General features: G+C 40.3%; 2 protein-coding genes across 2 annotated transcripts in view; one reads left to right on the forward strand and one right to left on the reverse strand.

Annotated features, from left to right (window-relative positions):
- SEC63 (SEC63 homolog, protein translocation regulator) overlaps positions 1-13054 on the forward strand; it is a 29320-nt gene extending 16266 nt beyond the window's left edge. Inside the window, exons 9-21 of the mRNA XM_081904630.1 lie at positions 50-144; positions 229-361; positions 1993-2085; positions 2794-2948; positions 3313-3460; positions 4040-4122; positions 4987-5046; positions 5573-5743; positions 6718-6873; positions 7780-7881; positions 9941-10039; positions 10572-10676; positions 12640-13054. Of these exons, the coding sequence (XP_081760756.1) occupies positions 50-144; positions 229-361; positions 1993-2085; positions 2794-2948; positions 3313-3460; positions 4040-4122; positions 4987-5046; positions 5573-5743; positions 6718-6873; positions 7780-7881; positions 9941-10039; positions 10572-10676; positions 12640-12783 (1544 nt within the window). The 3' untranslated portion in view covers positions 12784-13054. The remainder of the gene's footprint in view (positions 1-49; positions 145-228; positions 362-1992; positions 2086-2793; positions 2949-3312; positions 3461-4039; positions 4123-4986; positions 5047-5572; positions 5744-6717; positions 6874-7779; positions 7882-9940; positions 10040-10571; positions 10677-12639) is intronic.
- LOC309366170 (uncharacterized protein) overlaps positions 1-18075 on the reverse strand; it is a 61761-nt gene that overhangs the window by 29461 nt on the left and 14225 nt on the right. The gene's annotated exons all lie outside the window — the stretch shown is intronic.

Raw genomic sequence — 18075 nt, forward strand, 5'->3', positions numbered from 1 at the left:
GTAAAAGGGTATTTCCAAATTTATATTTATATTCTGGTTTTCTTTGCAGGGCTTATAATGGTTTTAGCAGGTGCTTCCGAATTTGACCCACAGTATAATAAAGATGCAACAAGCAGACCTGTAGACAACATTCAAATACCACAGGTTTGCTATTGCTGAGAAACGTTAAACTATGTGTATTGGTGCCAAAATATTATTTAGTTAACCCCCTTCCGTTTGTCATTTCAGCTAATCAGGGAAATTGGCAGCATTAATCTGAAGAAAAACGAACCTCCTCTTACCTGTCCTTACAGCCTGAAGGCCAGAGTGCTCTTACTGGCTCACCTTGCCAGAATGAAAATTCCTGAGACACTTGAACAAGGTACCTTGCTTGAGAAACCACAACAGCATAAGGCTAGAATTAGGCCTTGAAGTGGAGCATGTCAAGTCATATGTTCTGGTCTTATCACTTTCTTGGTTTTTATGGCCAGGCATGTGTGCACTGTATTTTTATTTATTTTTTTAAAAAAAGAAAAACCACAAAGGGATCCATATTCCATGCTAAGAAAGTGGAATTATGCAGCCTGATAAAATACACTGAATAACTTACTTTCATTAGGCATCATTTATAGCTTTTAGTCCTGGAAACCATATTGCACATTTGAAATCTTGCCTCTATCCCTGGGCATATCAAAACCTCTCTGGCTTCTGAGGTCTGAAGCTGCACCAAGCAAAATTGGCTTCCCCACTCAGATGTCAAAGAGAGAAATAATTATACAACCTTCCGTAATATCTGAAGGCAGCCCTGTATCGGGAAGCTTTTCATGTGCTGTTTTCATTCTGTTGTGTTTTTGTATATTCTGTTGGTAGCTGCCCAGAGTGGCTGGGGCAACCCAGTCAAAGGGGCAGAATTGGACACAAACCAATTTGGAAGTTTCAGGCTCTCCTGTGGATGAAAGTGTCACAAACTGTGAATCTTTCTTTTGACCTCTAATTGAACTTCTTTGGGTTTTAGGGTATTTTTTGGGGGGGTTATTACAGGGTTGAGAAGAGGTAAGTGTTGCAAATATATCACCTCTCACAACCCTGCTCCCCCCTTTTTTTGCAGAAGGGAAAGGAAAAACACTTTCTCACCCACCTATGGAGTTCCTGTTGATTAGGCCTCCTCAGTGTCATTGCAGTATTATTTTGAAGTGCAGCATTTTACCTTTCTGCTTCTATCCATTTACTTAGGGTCACATAAAGGGGCCCACTCAGACACTACTGGGCTGGGGAGCTAAAATGTCCCTCTGCTCTTGATAACTCCAACCATTAAAAAAAAAAATCAAAACCTGCTCCTATCTTGTCTAATTCATTTGGACACAATGGTCACAGAGTAGGATGGAGCTCCAAGGAAGGGACTTAGTTCAGTGTTAGCTCACCTGTTGGTTGCATGTTGAAGGTTTCAGCTTCAATTTCTGGTGCCTCCTTAGAGAGCTGCTGCCAGTTGGTGTAAGCAATACTAAACTAGATGGACCAATGGTCTGAACTGGTATGAGGTAAGCTCCCTGTGTTGCTGTTGCTTGAAAGAGGCCATTTCAGCACTTGTTTGACAAGTTGCGCCTTCTATAATTCCCTCCCTTTTTATTAGCCTACACAGCAAAGGTGACTAACCTGTGGCCCTCAAGATGTTTTTGGACTACAGTCCCAGCCACAAACACCGGTGATCAGGGATATTGTAGACCATCATCATCTGGAGGGAGGAGAGAGATGTACATACAGTAAAGCAATTGAAAGTGATCATGCTTTAGTTTTAGGTAAATCTTAAGTATAAGATTGTTCTAAAGGGTGACACGATTTCGAAAATGTGGGATGGGCCACACATTATGACACTTCTGTCTGTATAAACATAAGGAACATATGGCAAGGAGATATTAATAGCAGTATAACATAATCAAAAAATGAGACAAAAGCTACACTGTGTGGCAAGATTTACCTTATATACAGAACTGTTGAATGTCTTATGTCTTGCAGATCAGCAGTTTATCTTGAAAAAGTGTCCTGCTTTGCTTCAAGAAATGGTTAATGTAATCTGCCAACTAATCATAATGGCACGTAGCCGTGAAGGTAAGAATAAGCTTTATTATATTCCAGCTTGTAAAATATACCTTCACACCCTCATGAATTCTACAAGATATCGATAATTTCCCCCTCAGAATAATTTGTTTCTAGGAGATACAGGCAATTTATTAGGGAAATAGTTATAGAAAGAAGTAGCCAATTTTCTGTAAAGAAAGAGAAATTTTCTTATGTGAAGTTGGCATTTCATGTATTGTTTTTTTAAAAAAGGCTTTTACTGACTTATGTCAAATCAATATCTAAGGGAGGTCTCCAACAAAGTAGTTACATTAGCCCAAAGATTTCCATTTGCACAACTGACCTTAACCCCCCTCTCCTCCCCTTGCCCTTCAGAACAGATTTATGGGGTACAGAGTGTGAGGAGGGGGGAATTCTGTTGCACTACTAGAAGTCCTTGTGCTAATGGAACTACTTCATACCACCCTAAATATTTTTTTTGAAAATAAGATACTAAAGTGGGTATTAAACTGTGTTGCATTACTACACAAAACTTTGAAACAAAACAGTATTTTTTTTTTAAAAAAACCAGTCTTCCCCCTTTTAATGTTCTCTCTCGTTTTACTGAAGTATATAGTACAACCTTAGAGAATTGACGTATTTAGTAAAAACGCTTGTTGTATTAATTCCTGAGTTACTGAAATGTCTCACTAACAGTTAAGTATACATTATTTTTCTCCTTCTCTCCCATTCCTCCAGAAAGAGAGTTTCGTGCTCCATCACTGGGTTCTCTGGAAAACTGCATGAAGCTTTCACAGATGACTGTTCAAGGGCTTCAGCAGTTTAAATCTCCACTCCTCCAACTCCCACACATTGAAGAGGACAATCTCAGACGGGTTTCTAATCATAAAAAGGTAAGGTTCTGTAGGTCATCAGGAGCCATGTTCAAACTAACTTGCTCTATCTATTTACAGATAGGTGGCCGTGTTGGTCTGCCATAGTCAAAACAAAAAAATTCCTTCCAGTAGCACCTTAAAGACCAACTAAGTTAGTTCTTGGTATGAGCTTTCGTGTGCATGCACACTTCTTCAGATACTCTATCTATGACTTGGAAAAAGTTAATTCCACAATGCCTTGACTCCGTTACTTAATTTTCCAGAGAGTGCCACTGTTCATACTTTCTGTTTCCACTGTGATAGATGTTAGCAATATCAATAAATTATGTGGTAGTGGGTTTTATTTTTGGAAAATAGAATTTTTGCTCTTTTTTTTACCCAGTACAAAATCAAAACCATCCAAGACCTGGTGAGTTTAAAAGCATCGGATCGCCACAATTTACTGCACTTCCTTGAAGATGAAAAATATGAAGATGTTATGGCTGTCCTTGGCAGTTTTCCACATATTACCATGGATATAAAACCCCAGGGTAGGTGGTGTTCTAAATGTCCGCTCTTCATTATTTGGTATGCATTCATGGTGCACTTAATGGTGTTTGTAGAATTTAAATTGTTTAGCCTTAAGGAATTGCAGATTTCCTGCATTCTGTAGTCTTAGATTTAGAGTTTGAGAAAGCTCTAGCTTGCAAGCCTATTTGGACTGCCAATGGGTCCAATTTGGCCTACAAAGTCGTTTCTCCTTTGCCATGCCCACTTACCAATCAGAAGACATCATCAGGTAACATCAGTTGATGGGCAGAGAGTCCAATCCTGTGCCTCAGCAGCATATTTCCTGTGAGGAACACTCTGGTGAACCAAACACCTCTCCACACTCCTTGTGCCACATTCATAAAGTCCCTTGAGTCTTAACTTTCAGTTGGATGGGTGGTTAAAGGTGCCAGTGAGGGCTTTAAGTTGCATTTTCAAACTTCTTTTAAGATATTCTCAAGTAGGATTGCAGTCATAAATTTGACAGCTGAGTGAAGCTTGTTTACAAGGAAGCTATTAAATTGGGGGAAAACCCAGTGCAAATTGATGTATCCTTTCACCCCTTCCTCTTCCCTCCCAAGTTTTGGATGACGAGGACAGCAACAACATCACAGTAGGATCGCTCGTTACAGTTTTGGTCACCCTAACAAGACAGACAATGGCAGTGAGTATTCTTATTTGCACACATTATTTTTGGGTTCAAACTTTCAAAAATGTATGTTGAGCAAAAAAAAAACTTACTTCCATCTAACTGCACATCTGGTTCATAAATTGAACAGCAGTAGTCAATGATATGCCCTGAGTCATCATTGATAGCCAAGGATCATATTTCAGTGGTAGAGCCCCTGCTTTGCCTACAGAAGGTCCCACGTTCAATCCCTGGCATCTCCAGGTAGGGCTGGGAAAGGCACCCTATCTGAAGACCTCAGGACTGTCTGAAACTCAACAGTACTGAGCTAGATGGGATCAGTAGTCTATCTATATAAGGCAGGTTCCAATGTTCTCATGTATTAAGGGTCACTGAAGATAAAACACCAGAGATAAGAAAATTTCAGATCTCATGTCCACATACTGTGCAGTCAGCCTCACATACTCAGCTGCCAATCATTTGAAAAGCAAGTAATTTCATGTTGGTTAACCAGTTTTGTAGACTGGATGTAGGATAATACTAATACTAATACTACTACTAATAATAATATTTATTTATACCCTGCCGCTCTGGGCGGCTCCCAACAGAATATTAAAAACACAACAAAACATCAAACTTTAAAAACTTCCCTAAACAGGGCTGCCTTCAGATGTCTTCTAAAAGTCAGATAGTTGTTTATTTCCTTGACATCTGATGGGAGGGCGTTCTACAGGGCGGGTGCCACTACCGAGAAGCCTCTCTGTTAATAACTAGAATCTTCATATGTTTGAGGAGTGAGCTAGTGCCTTGCCCTAATATTCATTCGGAACATTGAGTCGATCATGAATTCATGTCGCTGGCATTGTGAGACTAATAGACTTTGCTTGCCTCCCTATTCAGGAAGTATTCGAAAAAGAGCAGTCGACCTGTTCAGCTGAAGAGCAGCCTGCGGAGGATGGCGTAAGTTCAGAACTAGTGGTTTTGGGTGACTGTGTTGCAACTCAATGAGCTCCTTATGTTAGAAATAAATGGAAATACAGCTACATTAAAAGCATGCTCCTCTGCTGTTTGCATAAGTATCCCACTTAACCCTGTTTCACTTAACCACGGCTGTCAAGAGCAGTGTGATCGATGTTGGAAACTAGAGCAGATCTGCGCCTGCTAAATCTTGCGTGCAGCCACCATTTCTGATGATAGTTATGCAGTGTCTTGTTTCATCTTGGCTTGCCTTTCTCATTGCCTTGGCTGTTCCCTCCACCAGCTGACATGTAGCATGTGTTATCCATTGGCACTGGGGAGGCTGGCTATCAAACGGAATGCTCTGAGATCCAGAGGTGTCCTGGCAGATACTGTTGCCCCGCAGGCTTGCTACTTTGCTAGAAACTTAAAAGGCTCTGAGGTTATCGGTTGTAACCTTTAAAACACTTGAAAGCAGCTTGATGTGGAACCGTCCACTCTTGACGTTAAACCCTTGTTTACTTTGCAGCAAGGCGATGCTAACAAAACGAAGAGCAAAGGGTGGCAGCAGAAGAACAAAGGGACAAAGAAGGCTTCAAAATCAAAGAAGAAGAAAGTTGTGAAAAAGAAGCCTGCACCAGCCCCTCTTCAGCAGACGAAGCAGCAGAAGCAAAAGCAAGCAAATGGAGTAGCAGGGAGTGTATGTATCAGCACAGATGGGAGTGGGGAGGAGTGGCTAAGCTATGGGACCTAACAGAGAGCACTGACTAAAATCCTAGGGAAAAGTAGAGCAGTGTTTAAGGCAGCCATTTTAGAAGTCAAAATCAAGCCAACAAGCTGCATATTGTACGGAGTGTAAAATCACCTTGCTCAGGTTAGAAAAAACTCAGATTAGAAAAAACAATGCTGCCATTCAGGATTCGAAGGCAGGCCCCTATATCAGTTGACAGAAATTAATGTTGCTGTCCATCCTTATCTAGGACTCATAGAGCGGAGACAGGGGTGTGTATATATATATTACATCACACACACACATATGTTTATCTATGAATAAAAACTGCAGTATATCAGACTTTGATTTTAGATAGAATTTGATAACACGGCTTCATTTGTTTCATTGGGCAATATTAGTTGTCAGCCTTTTATTAAGATTTTTCTAACCGTTCTTTGAAGAGATGGACATGGCTACAGCAGAGGCCAGGAACCTTTCACCTGTGGGCCACTCTTGGCCTGTGAAGCCGTTTTCCCCAAACCATGACTGCCTGTCCCACATAAGACATCATCTGTGACATCATGTGTAGGGCAGGTAGAGACATGGCAGCCAGTGCAGTTGGGGATATTGAAGTGTGCTCCTGATTTTGCATTGGCAAGAGAAAGCAGGTTATGTCTTTACTGCCCATCAGCCCTTGGGTGATAGAGCTAAAGCCTATTGCATCGACTGCATGTGGTACTTTGAAGTCCCAAATCACTTGGCATAATTGTGACATCATGTGATTGACAGGTGGCAGTCCTGCCCGCCTATCAAATTTGTCCTGCAGTGCTGAAAAGCCATCCACGAAATGGAAGGATTCAGTGCAGTATTTGAACAAATCTTCTGTTCCATCTTATGCCATCAGTGTCAGAGCTCTTGAGTACTGTTATTAAAGTAATCACAGGATTGTCCTTTTTCTGCAGGAAGTTGTAAAGGAAGACGAAGATGAAGTTTCTGATAAAGGGAGTGAATCTGATGAAGATGACACTAATAGAGACTCTTTAAGTGACAAAGATGATGGAAGCGACAGAGACTCCGACAGAGAACAAGACGAGAAACAAAGCAAGGATGATGAAGCTGTAAGGCTCACTTCTCATTGTGTGATGTCACTGCCATGTAACATCAATAATAGGAAGGTGGTTGGCTGATTATAACCATGTGTACTGGGAAAACTTTTTTGTCATTAAGAGGGCCCTCCGTCAGAGTTCTTGCATCCGTGAAAAGGGGGAAATGCTGTTTCTCAGCTGAAGGGAATAAATCAAAGGCTGCTGGTCATGATGAGCACTCCAGTATCAGAAGCAGTCTGCTTCTGAATACCAGTTGCTAGGAATCACAAGTGGAAAGAATGCTGCTGTGCTTGGGTCCTGCTTGTGGGCTCCCAATAGATACCTGGCTAGCCACTGCTGAGTATAAGATGCTGGATTAGATGGGCCATTGGTCTTTACCAGGACTGTTCTTATGCTGGAAAAAACACACAGACGCTCATTTGTATGCACGTCTCGATAATGGATGAGCTTCCTGTATAATTCCCCAAATAAAATCTCCACTCTGCATCAGAAGCTATGATAGTACTGTATAGGAATTATTGCTTTGCATAAGTTTGTGCACACTTGGTTCTAGAACTAGAATTCTGGAAGACTGTGTCTCAGCAATGTATAAGCTACTGCTTATAATATTTTAAGTGTAGAGAGGACTGATGGGTGAGGAAAAGAATTGGGATATTGTTGACACGGAGAAAATCCATGCCTTGGTTGCAGAATATAAAGCTCTGAAGCTGGTTATTTCTGTAATAAGCAAATATGTTGGGGGATTTATTGAAAGATGGCAATGATAACTGGTAAGAACTGATTTCAAAAAACTTTGTCCCAGCATCATTGTCAGTAACATTAAGATGTTTGTCTTCCCGTTTTCATTCACCTACACTTCCTACCATGTTGTGAAATTACTTTCTAAACTATGCTGAATACATCTTCTCTCTCCATTAGGAGTGGCAGGAATTGCAGCAGAGTATACAGCGCAAGGAACGGGCTCTCTTGGAAACCAAATCAAAAATAACCCATCCTGTGTACAGTCTCTACTTTCCTGAGGTCAGCAGATGGAGAGCTAAATAATGTTGCATTGAAATCATTCTCCCTTTGACAAGTTATAAAGCCAATTTAAGTATAAAACTTGATTCCCAATGTGTTGTTCTTGTAAAGTGGTATAGGAAACTGCAGTCTCTTGAGTTTTGCTGCGGATCTTGGCAATAACCTCTTCAGATATTCCATGTTGTACTCTCTGCAGAATGTTATTTGCTGAGGTTGTTTCTTCCTTCTCATTATACTACTATATAAGCTATTTCTTGATAAGTGGAGCTAAGAACTGCACAGGTTGCCATGGAACCTTGCCCTCATATTCAGTTCCACAAACATACTGATTTCCTGGCATGCTTATGTTTACCACCCATCTGCTTGAAAAGAGCATTGCCCACTCTACAGGTAGTGTGCCAGCTTAATCCAGACATGCACTCTTTTCTAACAGTGATTGGCTTAAAAAGGAAACCTTTACAACAGAAATCTAAATCTTTATTGTCAAGCAGTGCCAAATATTGGGCAACATGCTTAGTTTTGTCTGACACTTAAGACTGCTCTGTTTCTTCAAAATTGTGCCAATCTCATTAATATTGGCTTGTCATATGAACAGTTTATTCTTTGTTCATCTGCCATGCTAGAGTGCAGAACTAGCCATTGTGATTAATATTTTAATAACACAACAGCCTTTATTTTTTTGAAAACAATTGCTCTCTTTTTAATCCCTATTTAGAAGTGTTTTGTACCATTGGGAGTGCAAATTAAGACACGTCAGTTAGATCTGTTTTGTGGAAATTGGAAACACTGGAATTCTGTTTACACAAAATTAAGTACCACAGAACTGAAACAAGCAGACCCTTCTACGAAAGGTAGAAATATTGACCCCTAACAGAGTGCTCATGGTCAGGATGCCAGCTGCATCCTCTTTGAGGTCACTATAACGTGTGGTGGGCTCAAGCAAGCCAGCTTAACTGCCTCCCCTCTCATTTTCAGTTTTTCAACCTACTAAAACTCCTGGGAGTCACATATTCCTATTTGGATATTTTGGGGAAGAGGGGGCTTTGTACGTGTAAAAATAGACACTTCATGATTCACCTGAGCATGTGATGCCTGTCTGTTCCTGTTGTAACCCTATTTGGCTCAGTCATGTTGGCACTCCAACACCTGAGTCCACTATTAAAAGGAGCAAATAGATACCAAAGACGGACAGGACAGACAGTACTGGCGTTGTCATGGAGACAACCCTGTTATGGATTCTCTAGATCTCTCTTCTTAGGTAGCCTTTAATATAGGCAAGTTAGGCCTAGTTATCTCAAGCAGTTGGTAAGGCGATAAATTGGTGTGCCAAGTATATTATTTATTAATAGTTTACTATTTTATTTTGTCTACTTACGCAACACTTACTAGATCTAAAATATCGAAATGGTTTACAATAAGGAGTCTAGTCTCTGAAGAGTCAAGGGATCTATATCCCTTTGTAATGCAGGTGGCAGCTCTCATATGATTGGGCAGAAGATTCTGACGCAGAAGACAAGCATGTAAAGGAGAAAGCTAGGCTTAGAACCCTCCTTCCCAACATCTAACTTTCTATATTCATAAAGGGGCAATCCATATTGACAGCTTCTACCCTCAGTCTAAATCAGGCTTCCTCAACCTCGGCCCTCCAGATGTTTTGAGACTACAATTCCCATCATCCCCGACCACTGGTCCTGCTAGCTGGGCATCATGGGAGTTGTAGGCCAAAAACATCTGGAGGGCCGAGGTTGAGGAAGCCTGATCTAAATGAAGTAGTATAGTTGAGACCCAAACTTGGCACTTCATCTGTGCTTTCCAAAAACCTCACTGCCTAAAATGGCAATTTTTTGACTCCCTGGTCTATATTAAGGGCAGTGAGGTGCAACGAGGAAGAAGCTAAGAAAGCTTTCTTGGGATGAGCCAAGTCAACCAAAGCGCTTGCAGCTCCTGCTGAATGTACAAAAATGCACAAGTTTTCAAACTGAAAATTCAGTTTCACTGATCTAGGGCAAGACTTGCTTTCTTTTTTTCCTAACGTCCTCCCTATTTTTCTCGTGAACAGGAAAAGCAAGAATGGTGGTGGCTATATATAGCAGATAGGAAGGAACAAACACTAATATCTATGCCATATCATGTGTGTACACTAAAAGATCGGGAAGAGGTAAAGTATCATGTTACTTTCCAACATTTATTTGAACCACTGGTGTAGCAGTAAAATACTGATTTCCATTGACACTCTTATTCTTAATAAAACACCCCCCAAACCCAGCAAGTATAAGTCTCTCCTCTCTTTCAAGGGAAAGGAGCTACACGTCTTAAAAGTAGATACAAATCATTAAGAAAAGAGAACTAATAATGGCTGCTGTTTAACTTGTTGAGGGATCATGGGGCACCCATTATGGTTGTTACTGTTGCTATTGGTTTTTATTGATTTATTAGTTTGTTTCTTCATTGTACAGTATAGGATATTTTGTTTTTTAATGTTTGATTCTTTGTTGTGTTTTATATATGTTGTAAGCCACCCAGAGTGGCTGGGGAAACCCAGCAAGATGGGCAGGATATGAATTTTAAAAATACTGTTGTAATATTATTATTCTGGGTTTTTCTGTTCATTTTATCAAAACTGTTTCACAGCTCTGCTTGTAAATGTCTGCTTATAACTTGATGTTGTTGTGGATTGATTTTGTCTCTAGGTAGAACTAAAGTTTCCTGCACCTGGCAAACCTGGAAACTACCAATATACGGTTTATTTAAGATCAGATTCCTACATGGGCTTGGACCAGATTAAACCTTTGAAGGTATGCTATCTTAACACTTGCAGGCTGGGGAGGGGAGTTTTTGCAAATTCGCTGCAGAGATTGAAGGTGACTGTTGCTATATAGAATTTAATGTACACAGTCTTGTGCTATTCCACAATTGTGATTTCTTCATCAATGCTGGGTTTTTCATTTAACCAAAGGCTCATTTATCTTTGGAACAAAGTTCTGCTTAAGCACAAGCAGCGAGATCCAAAGATTGCGACTTCATTTACAACTGCAAGTTTAAAAAATCTCTAACTTGGCTTACCACCCAAATACATGCATATCAATGCAATCACACACAGATCAGTGATAGAGCCATTTACAATGCAAAACTAAGATAAAACTGCCTTTGAGGTACCAAAAACAGATCTAGAAGTTTTGGTGTGTGCATTTCCCTGTGTAAATGCATTCCATACCCTTGGGACCAGCGATTCTGCATCTGCTCGCCAGTGATAGCACTTCCGTTAGAAGAAGGAGGTGGAAGTAGTGCCTTCCCCGGAAGTGTGTAGTGTAGTTTCTTGCCTGGAAGAAGAGCTTTTCCCAGAGATTTTGTTCTACAAATGAGCTCTGCTTGATCAAAAGGCTTCCCCTCTTATCTCATTCTTGTGGCAGTGCACATCTGTGTGCATATCTACAAGAGCAGTTATTTCTGTTCCTCCTTGGCTGGGACCTAAAGGATCACAATCTGCATGCATTAAGATACTGGTAGGAAACATTTATCTCTCGAGAGAGAGAGATTCAGATATGTCAGATGGAGTGGGGTCAGGGGTCCCTCACAAGGGGCTATTTAAGAGTGCTGGGGAACATAGTGGGGAAGACAGTGCCAGTAATTCCCTTTTGCAAGTGGCCCTTCCATTTATCCAGCGTTAGATACAATCCAGGATAGCGGGTCTACTTGCAGAGCCACTTCAGTGCGACATCCCGGGATGTAAAAATGAACTAGTTAGCAGTCTACTTTCCTTTTTTAAAAAAAATTGTAGTATGTAAATGAGCCATTTATATGAGCTAAAGCTGATTGACTCCTGCTGACGGAGCCCCTTAATAATAATTTTATTATTTATACCCTGCCGATCTGGTTGGGTTTCCCCAGCCACTCTGGGTGGCTTACAGTATATCTAAAAACATAAAACACCAAGCCTTAAAAACCTCCTGATACAGGGCTGCCTTCCAGACATCTTCTTAAAGTTGTGTGATTCTTTATCTCCTTGACATCTTTGTTGGGAGGGCGCTTTACAGGGAGGGCACCCCTGCCGAGAAAGCCCTCTGCCTGGTTCCCTGTTACTTCGCTTCTTGCATTGAGGGAATCAGTAGAAGACCCTCGGAGGAGGACCTCAGTGTCCGGGCAGAACGATGGGGGTGGAGACGCTCCTTCAGGTATACTGGGCTGAGATGGTTTAGGGCTTTAAAGGTCAGCACCAACACTTTGAAATGTGCTCGGAAATGTACTGGGAGCCAATATGGTCTTTCAGGACCGGTGTTATATGGTCTCAGCGGCCGCTCCCAGTCACTAGTCTAGCTGCCGCATTCTGGATTAGTTGTAGTTTCTGGGTCACCTTCAAAGGTAGCCCCACATAGAGCACATTGCAGTTGTCCAAGCGGGAGATAACCAGAGCATGCAGCATTCTGGCAAGACAGTCCGCGGGCAGACAGGGTCTCAGCCAGTGTACAAGATGGAGCTGGTAGACAGCTGCCCTGGAGACAGAATTATTGTGGTCATTGGGCTGTCACTGAGCTTCGTCTTTTGGCTTCTCTGCTTCTGCACTTTCCCTTGAAATTTATTGTTTATCATTAGGCTTGCTGTGTGTGTACAAAGTACTTTATTGAAGTATTATTATTATTATTAGCCTTGTAACATAGTTCATAATTCTGTAAGCCCCAACAACTTACATAAAATAATTCATCTCTGAGTTCTAACTCGCTTCCATCCTTTTCTGGACAATCTCTCAAACTCTATTTGCAGCTGGAAGTTCATGAAGCTAAACCAGTGCCAGAAAACCATCCACAATGGGATACAGCAATAGAGGGAGATGAGGACCAGGAAGACAGTGAAGGTTTTGAAGACAGCTTTGAGGAAGAGGAGGAAGAGGAGGAGGAGGATGACTAAAACAGTACCATGAACTAACTTGTGTTACACGGGATATCTCTACAAACTTTTGACCTGGGAAGGGATAAAACAAAAACAGTGCAGAAGTACTGAAGATGGATTTTTTTTTTAAAGTTTCTCTTTACCAATTATGAGTGCTTTATGTAACTTCCCAGTGGAGGTCTTTTGATCAGTTGGTATAACCTGGAAGATGCATAGGGCTCTTTTACAGCCTTTAAGTACAGGACGGTGCATTTATTTCAACTGAAAATAAAAGCTTTTTTATTATAAATGTCCAGATGTGTGGGCTATGTTGTCTGATCAACTTTTGGTCCAATATATTAAGAGGTACTATTATTAAATAGAAGCAATCTTTAAATCAACTTTTCACACTAGAAAGTTTATTTTATACGTTGAAGTCTCCTGTTGAAATTAACACCCCCTTGAGTTTCTGTTTTGGTAAAATCCAAAAGCAGTTTTGCAGTGATACATGAACATTACTGAAGCTGAGATTTATAGCTTTAAACTTTCTGTTTTGTTTTGGACTTCAGAATTGGCATCCTACCATTAGTTGGGGACATTCCATATTGTCATGAGGGCTGATTTTTTTTTAAAAGACGTAATCTACCTTAAGCAGAGGGGAACTTTTGCCCCATACTCTCATGCAGGTTATAAGTGTTTCTGAATCTTTCAATGGCTTAAAGCATATTTAAGCAACTAATATCAGCAAATCATACAGAATTTATTTATTTTGATAAAACTGTATGTATCAAATGACTGTGGGACCATATGTTACTCAATGTGGTGGCTTAATACATAACACCTTTTACAAAAGGTAACAATTATCAAAGCTGATATTCTTGGCTTTTAATCTACCTTAACCCTGTCAGAAGCCTTTTAGGACAGACACATAAGGCACGCTAAGATGGTATGTTTTTGTATTTATTGAGAACAATTCAAAATAAACTGGACTAAATTTGAGAAAACGGCATTACAACAGTGCATTTTCCCTCTCTACTGAGGGCCGAACAGGGATGCTAGCATGGAGAACCAGGCTTCATTCTCAACATAAATAATTGCTTTCGGTTTTTAAGTGTATTTCTGGAGCGTTCTGTGAAGGATAAGCAAAAACTTACTACGAATTTCACTTTCTGCCCACATGTAAAGGTAATAACTATTGATGTGGTTAGAAGCTATAGAAATACATCTGAATGTCAATCATGTAGTAAGATTTTTATAACTATATGTTGAGGAACTGCAAGACTGAAATACTGTAAAACATTTGTGACAAATGAGTTTGTCATAACAGGAACATTTCCATATAATGGAAGCTGCCCAAAAGCCAAATGAGCTGCTCACTAATTTGTGACCTTGTTTATGAAATAGAGGATTGTCACTTTAAATGCAAACTTACATTGATAATATTTCTTTGTAATTGCAATAGTTGCAAATAAAATTTGAAAAATGTCCTAAATGCGAAAATGGTTTCATTAAAAAAAAAAAGCAAAAACCCTGTGCTAAGATGTTTTCCAATTTAAATTGTAGTGAATGGATGCAGTCCATAAGTATGTGTGTGCGCCAGATAGAAACGTGTGTTCAAGATTTGGGCTCAGTTTTCTGTTCCAGCTGCACACCACACCTAAAGTGTCAGACCATTAAGTGTCAGAGCACAACAAAAAATGTATGATGCAAAATGGCTTGGGGCAGAAAATTAACCATCCTTGGCTTCAGAATTAAACAAGCCTTGACAGGGTAGAACAGTATTCCCCAATGTGGTGCCTTTCATATGTTTTGGAATATCTCTTTCATTTCCCTGCTTTTCTTTCTGTTTATGCTTCCAGAACATTGGGAAATTAGTTTTCCCAGGGGCCCCTCGTGTCAGGCAGTGTCCAGGCCATATTCTTACTGACAATGCGTTATGGGATAGGATGCAGTAACCTAGCAGGCTTGTTCAACTCTTGTGTCTTAAGTATTTTTGCTTGACCTGCTTCTTCAAGGACAGAGTGCAGCCTTTACAGTGAGCTATGGCCAACCCTAGCTCTGCCATAAGTACACCTGCATGCTACCAGTGTGCTTAAAACACCTGTTTGTCATATTTACACTTAACCTTCCATAGGTGTGGACTCTTCAAGAGTGTCCTTAAAGGGTAGCCAACATGGTTCTTTCTAATATTGTGGGACTACAAGCCATGAGAATTGGCAATGCTGGCTGGCATCTGGACGGCATCATGTTGGTGTTTCCTGCTGTCGGTGAAGCTTTACAACTTAAAGAAAACACATTTTAACCCATCCCAGAGCACATAGCTGCTATCCTACCCTGGTTTCTCATCTGCATTTCTCCTCTGCTGTTTCCTCTGCATCTGCAACTCTTATACATTTCACAACAGCATGCATTTGGGTACAGCTCAATGCCTACTCACTTTATTCATGCCCATCTTGGATTCAAAGTATTTTTTGAGTAACATGTTACTGTTCCAATTTCTGTCTGATAGCAGGTAAGGAAACTTCAAAACAAAAAATGATATTCTCTAAAAACCTCATTAGCCACAACATCAATCAAATACTTGGGGGGGGGGGGGGGAAACAGCGCAGCTCAAACATCTCTGCTGAAAGCTTTTATTGCAGTGCCTCATTCCAGTAGGGGGAGACAAGCACATAATTTTATAATAAGGAAAACAAAAAGGTTGCTTGCTCAGAATAATGGTGAGATTTTTAAAAAGGCTCTCTGCTCTTAAAAGAACGAAATAGCCAGTCTTTGACTAATGTCAACACTGAGTATAATAAATTGAAAGTAATTTTATCTGGATTTTGATCATACTGTGTAGTCATAATCCTACTTAATAGCTGTTTCTGTCCCATCAGTCTCCACGGTGCTTTACACAAGGGCAGCTCCAAGGAGGTTAAAATCTAAAATTCAGCATAGGAAATGGGAAGGGGAGGGAAATGGATGAAGGAATAAATGGTAAGAGTGTTTCAATTACACCACATAGACTTAGGAACAGAAGGTGTTTGAACAAGAGAGTTGTGCCAAAGACTTCATGGGGAAAGATTTAAAACTTGGATTCTTCATAATCACTTGTGTTGGCTAAACTCGTGCAGTGAAGTTTCATGCAAGATCCTGGAAACATGCAATAGTTGTCACTATAAATCTAGAAAAAAAGCATTAGGGAAGGTTTAAGGAAGAAATCATGGGTCGGCTCTTGCCCGGCTTGTTTGAACTTTTTTGAAATTTTGTATTTCATTGTCTGACAACAACATGTAGGTGGTTCTAATGTAACTAGAATGTCCCTTATTAAAAGACTTGGACCATTGAATATGACCCAACAATAAGCTCAACCAATATGTTTTTAACAAGCCTCTGGATTTTTTATCCTGTGTATGTCTGATTTCCTTCTACTTTCAGGTTTCTGTTGCTTGAAGTTGGCAAAAACCAAACAGCCCTGCCCCCACCACATGATTTCTCTGCAAGTCTCCATGTGCTGTGTTTGACATCTTCTTGTATTTCCCTCTGCAGTTTGTTGTAAAACAACTGATGTTATATGACTGAGGTGCAGAAGGTTCAAAGGCTTCCAATGATAGCCTGCCATCGAAGCAGATGCAAGATGACATCATGGCAACCGAAGAGGCAGAATGCAGTAAAATTGCAATCTTGTGCTGCTCTTTTCTCATGTAGCATTTCAGACGTGAAATGCTGTGGCTTTAGTTGTAAGACTGGTTTTGAATAGCATGCTGGAGTTGCACCAGGAAGGAGATGTTGGAATTGTTTATTTAAAATACCTATATTCTGCCTTTTCCATCATAATCTGGCAGCTAATCTAGCAATTATAAGCATGCAATATAAAATAAAACCCACTATGACAAAAATACATTGCAATTTAAAGAGGGGTGGGGGGAGAGAAAGGCAAAAATCTTTTTGCTTCCCAAAAGTTTGCCTAAACAAACAAGTGTCTTGTTTTTTATGGTGCCACAGGACTGTTTTTGCTGCAAAAGACTAGGGTGGTTGCTCCTCTAAGAATTGTTACTAAAATTATTGCCTAAAAGAGAGGAGTATGAGAATCTGTATGCAGCATCACGGAGCCTTGCTGGATAATTTAGTCCAGCAATCGTGTTTCCTACGTTAGCCAACCAGATGCTGCTTGGGAAGCCCACTAACAGGATGGTTCTTTCTCACTGTTGTTGCCCAGTAATGAGTATTCAGAGGCTTGCTGCTTCTAATCTAGAGGTTAGAACATAGTCTAAGGGTCATAACATACTGTCCAGGGGATAAAACTTTCTGGAGCAAAACAAGACTTGAACTCAAATGCCTAGGGAAACAGTTTTCCTATGCAACTTCAGCTCTGTTCTGGGTTGTCCCATAAAACTCTCCCAGAACCTAGCACCTTTTCAAAATAAGAAGTAGCACACCAAGCTTCACATTGTTTCATCAAGGTAGCACAGTGGCCTTGTAGAATATCCTCGAAAGAGCAGCAGAGATAAGAGCAGAGCTTCTTCCAAAAGGGTGCTTTTCTAGAGAAAGCAATGAAATAGTAGTTCTAGAGAAAGCAATGAAATAGTAGTTAGGCTGTACCAGAAAGATGACAGGAGGATAAGAAGTGATGTCACACAGTGCTGAGGGACAGAGTCAAACCTTTTGTCTTTCTCTTAAACACAGAGATGGTCTCACTTTTATGTCTGTAGCGCCTTTCCAGTTTTGTGGTAATTTTTTTCTGGGAATCTTCTCATCAGATAAGAATGGAACTGCTACAGTTCAGTATTTCCAATTCCCAGACTGAACAGGCAATCTAGAAAGATACAACTGTGTGTTGTACTGAAAGTTTCTGAAAGGTCTAGGTGGATAACTGAGCCTGAGTGACATTGGTAGGCACTGACAACTGCAAAAACCTAACCCTCACCCATGTTGTGCTGCTTAAAAAAAATAAAAATTCATCACCTCCAGCATAACCTGCTTTTAATGTGAACTAATCTGCTGCCATACTAACCTGGTTTCTGCAATTCAGTTAAATGCTTAAGCAACTGGATTTAATTTAATTACTCCTCCTTGGTGGTTGAGCTATTTGCAACAATGAGGTTTAATATGAAGTATAATTTTATGTAATTAGCATCAGTGGGCTCAAAGCTGGTATTAGGAATCTTCTCTTGTCAAATTGCATGCACTGGCTTTGGCTATAATTTATTCTTTCAAAAGTGTGTGGTAAATGCTTTCTTCTTCTTCCTCTTTTGCAGAAGGTAAAGGGTGCCAGTAACCAAATCTCAAAGTCTGAGTCATCCTCTTGCATTATTCCCCTATTTTGAATAGAATCCCTATTTGCCTTTT

The sequence above is a fragment of the Podarcis melisellensis genome (assembly GCF_964234715.1).
Source record: "Podarcis melisellensis genome assembly, chromosome: 3".
In the NCBI taxonomy this organism is placed as follows: Eukaryota; Metazoa; Chordata; class Lepidosauria; order Squamata; family Lacertidae; genus Podarcis; species Podarcis melisellensis.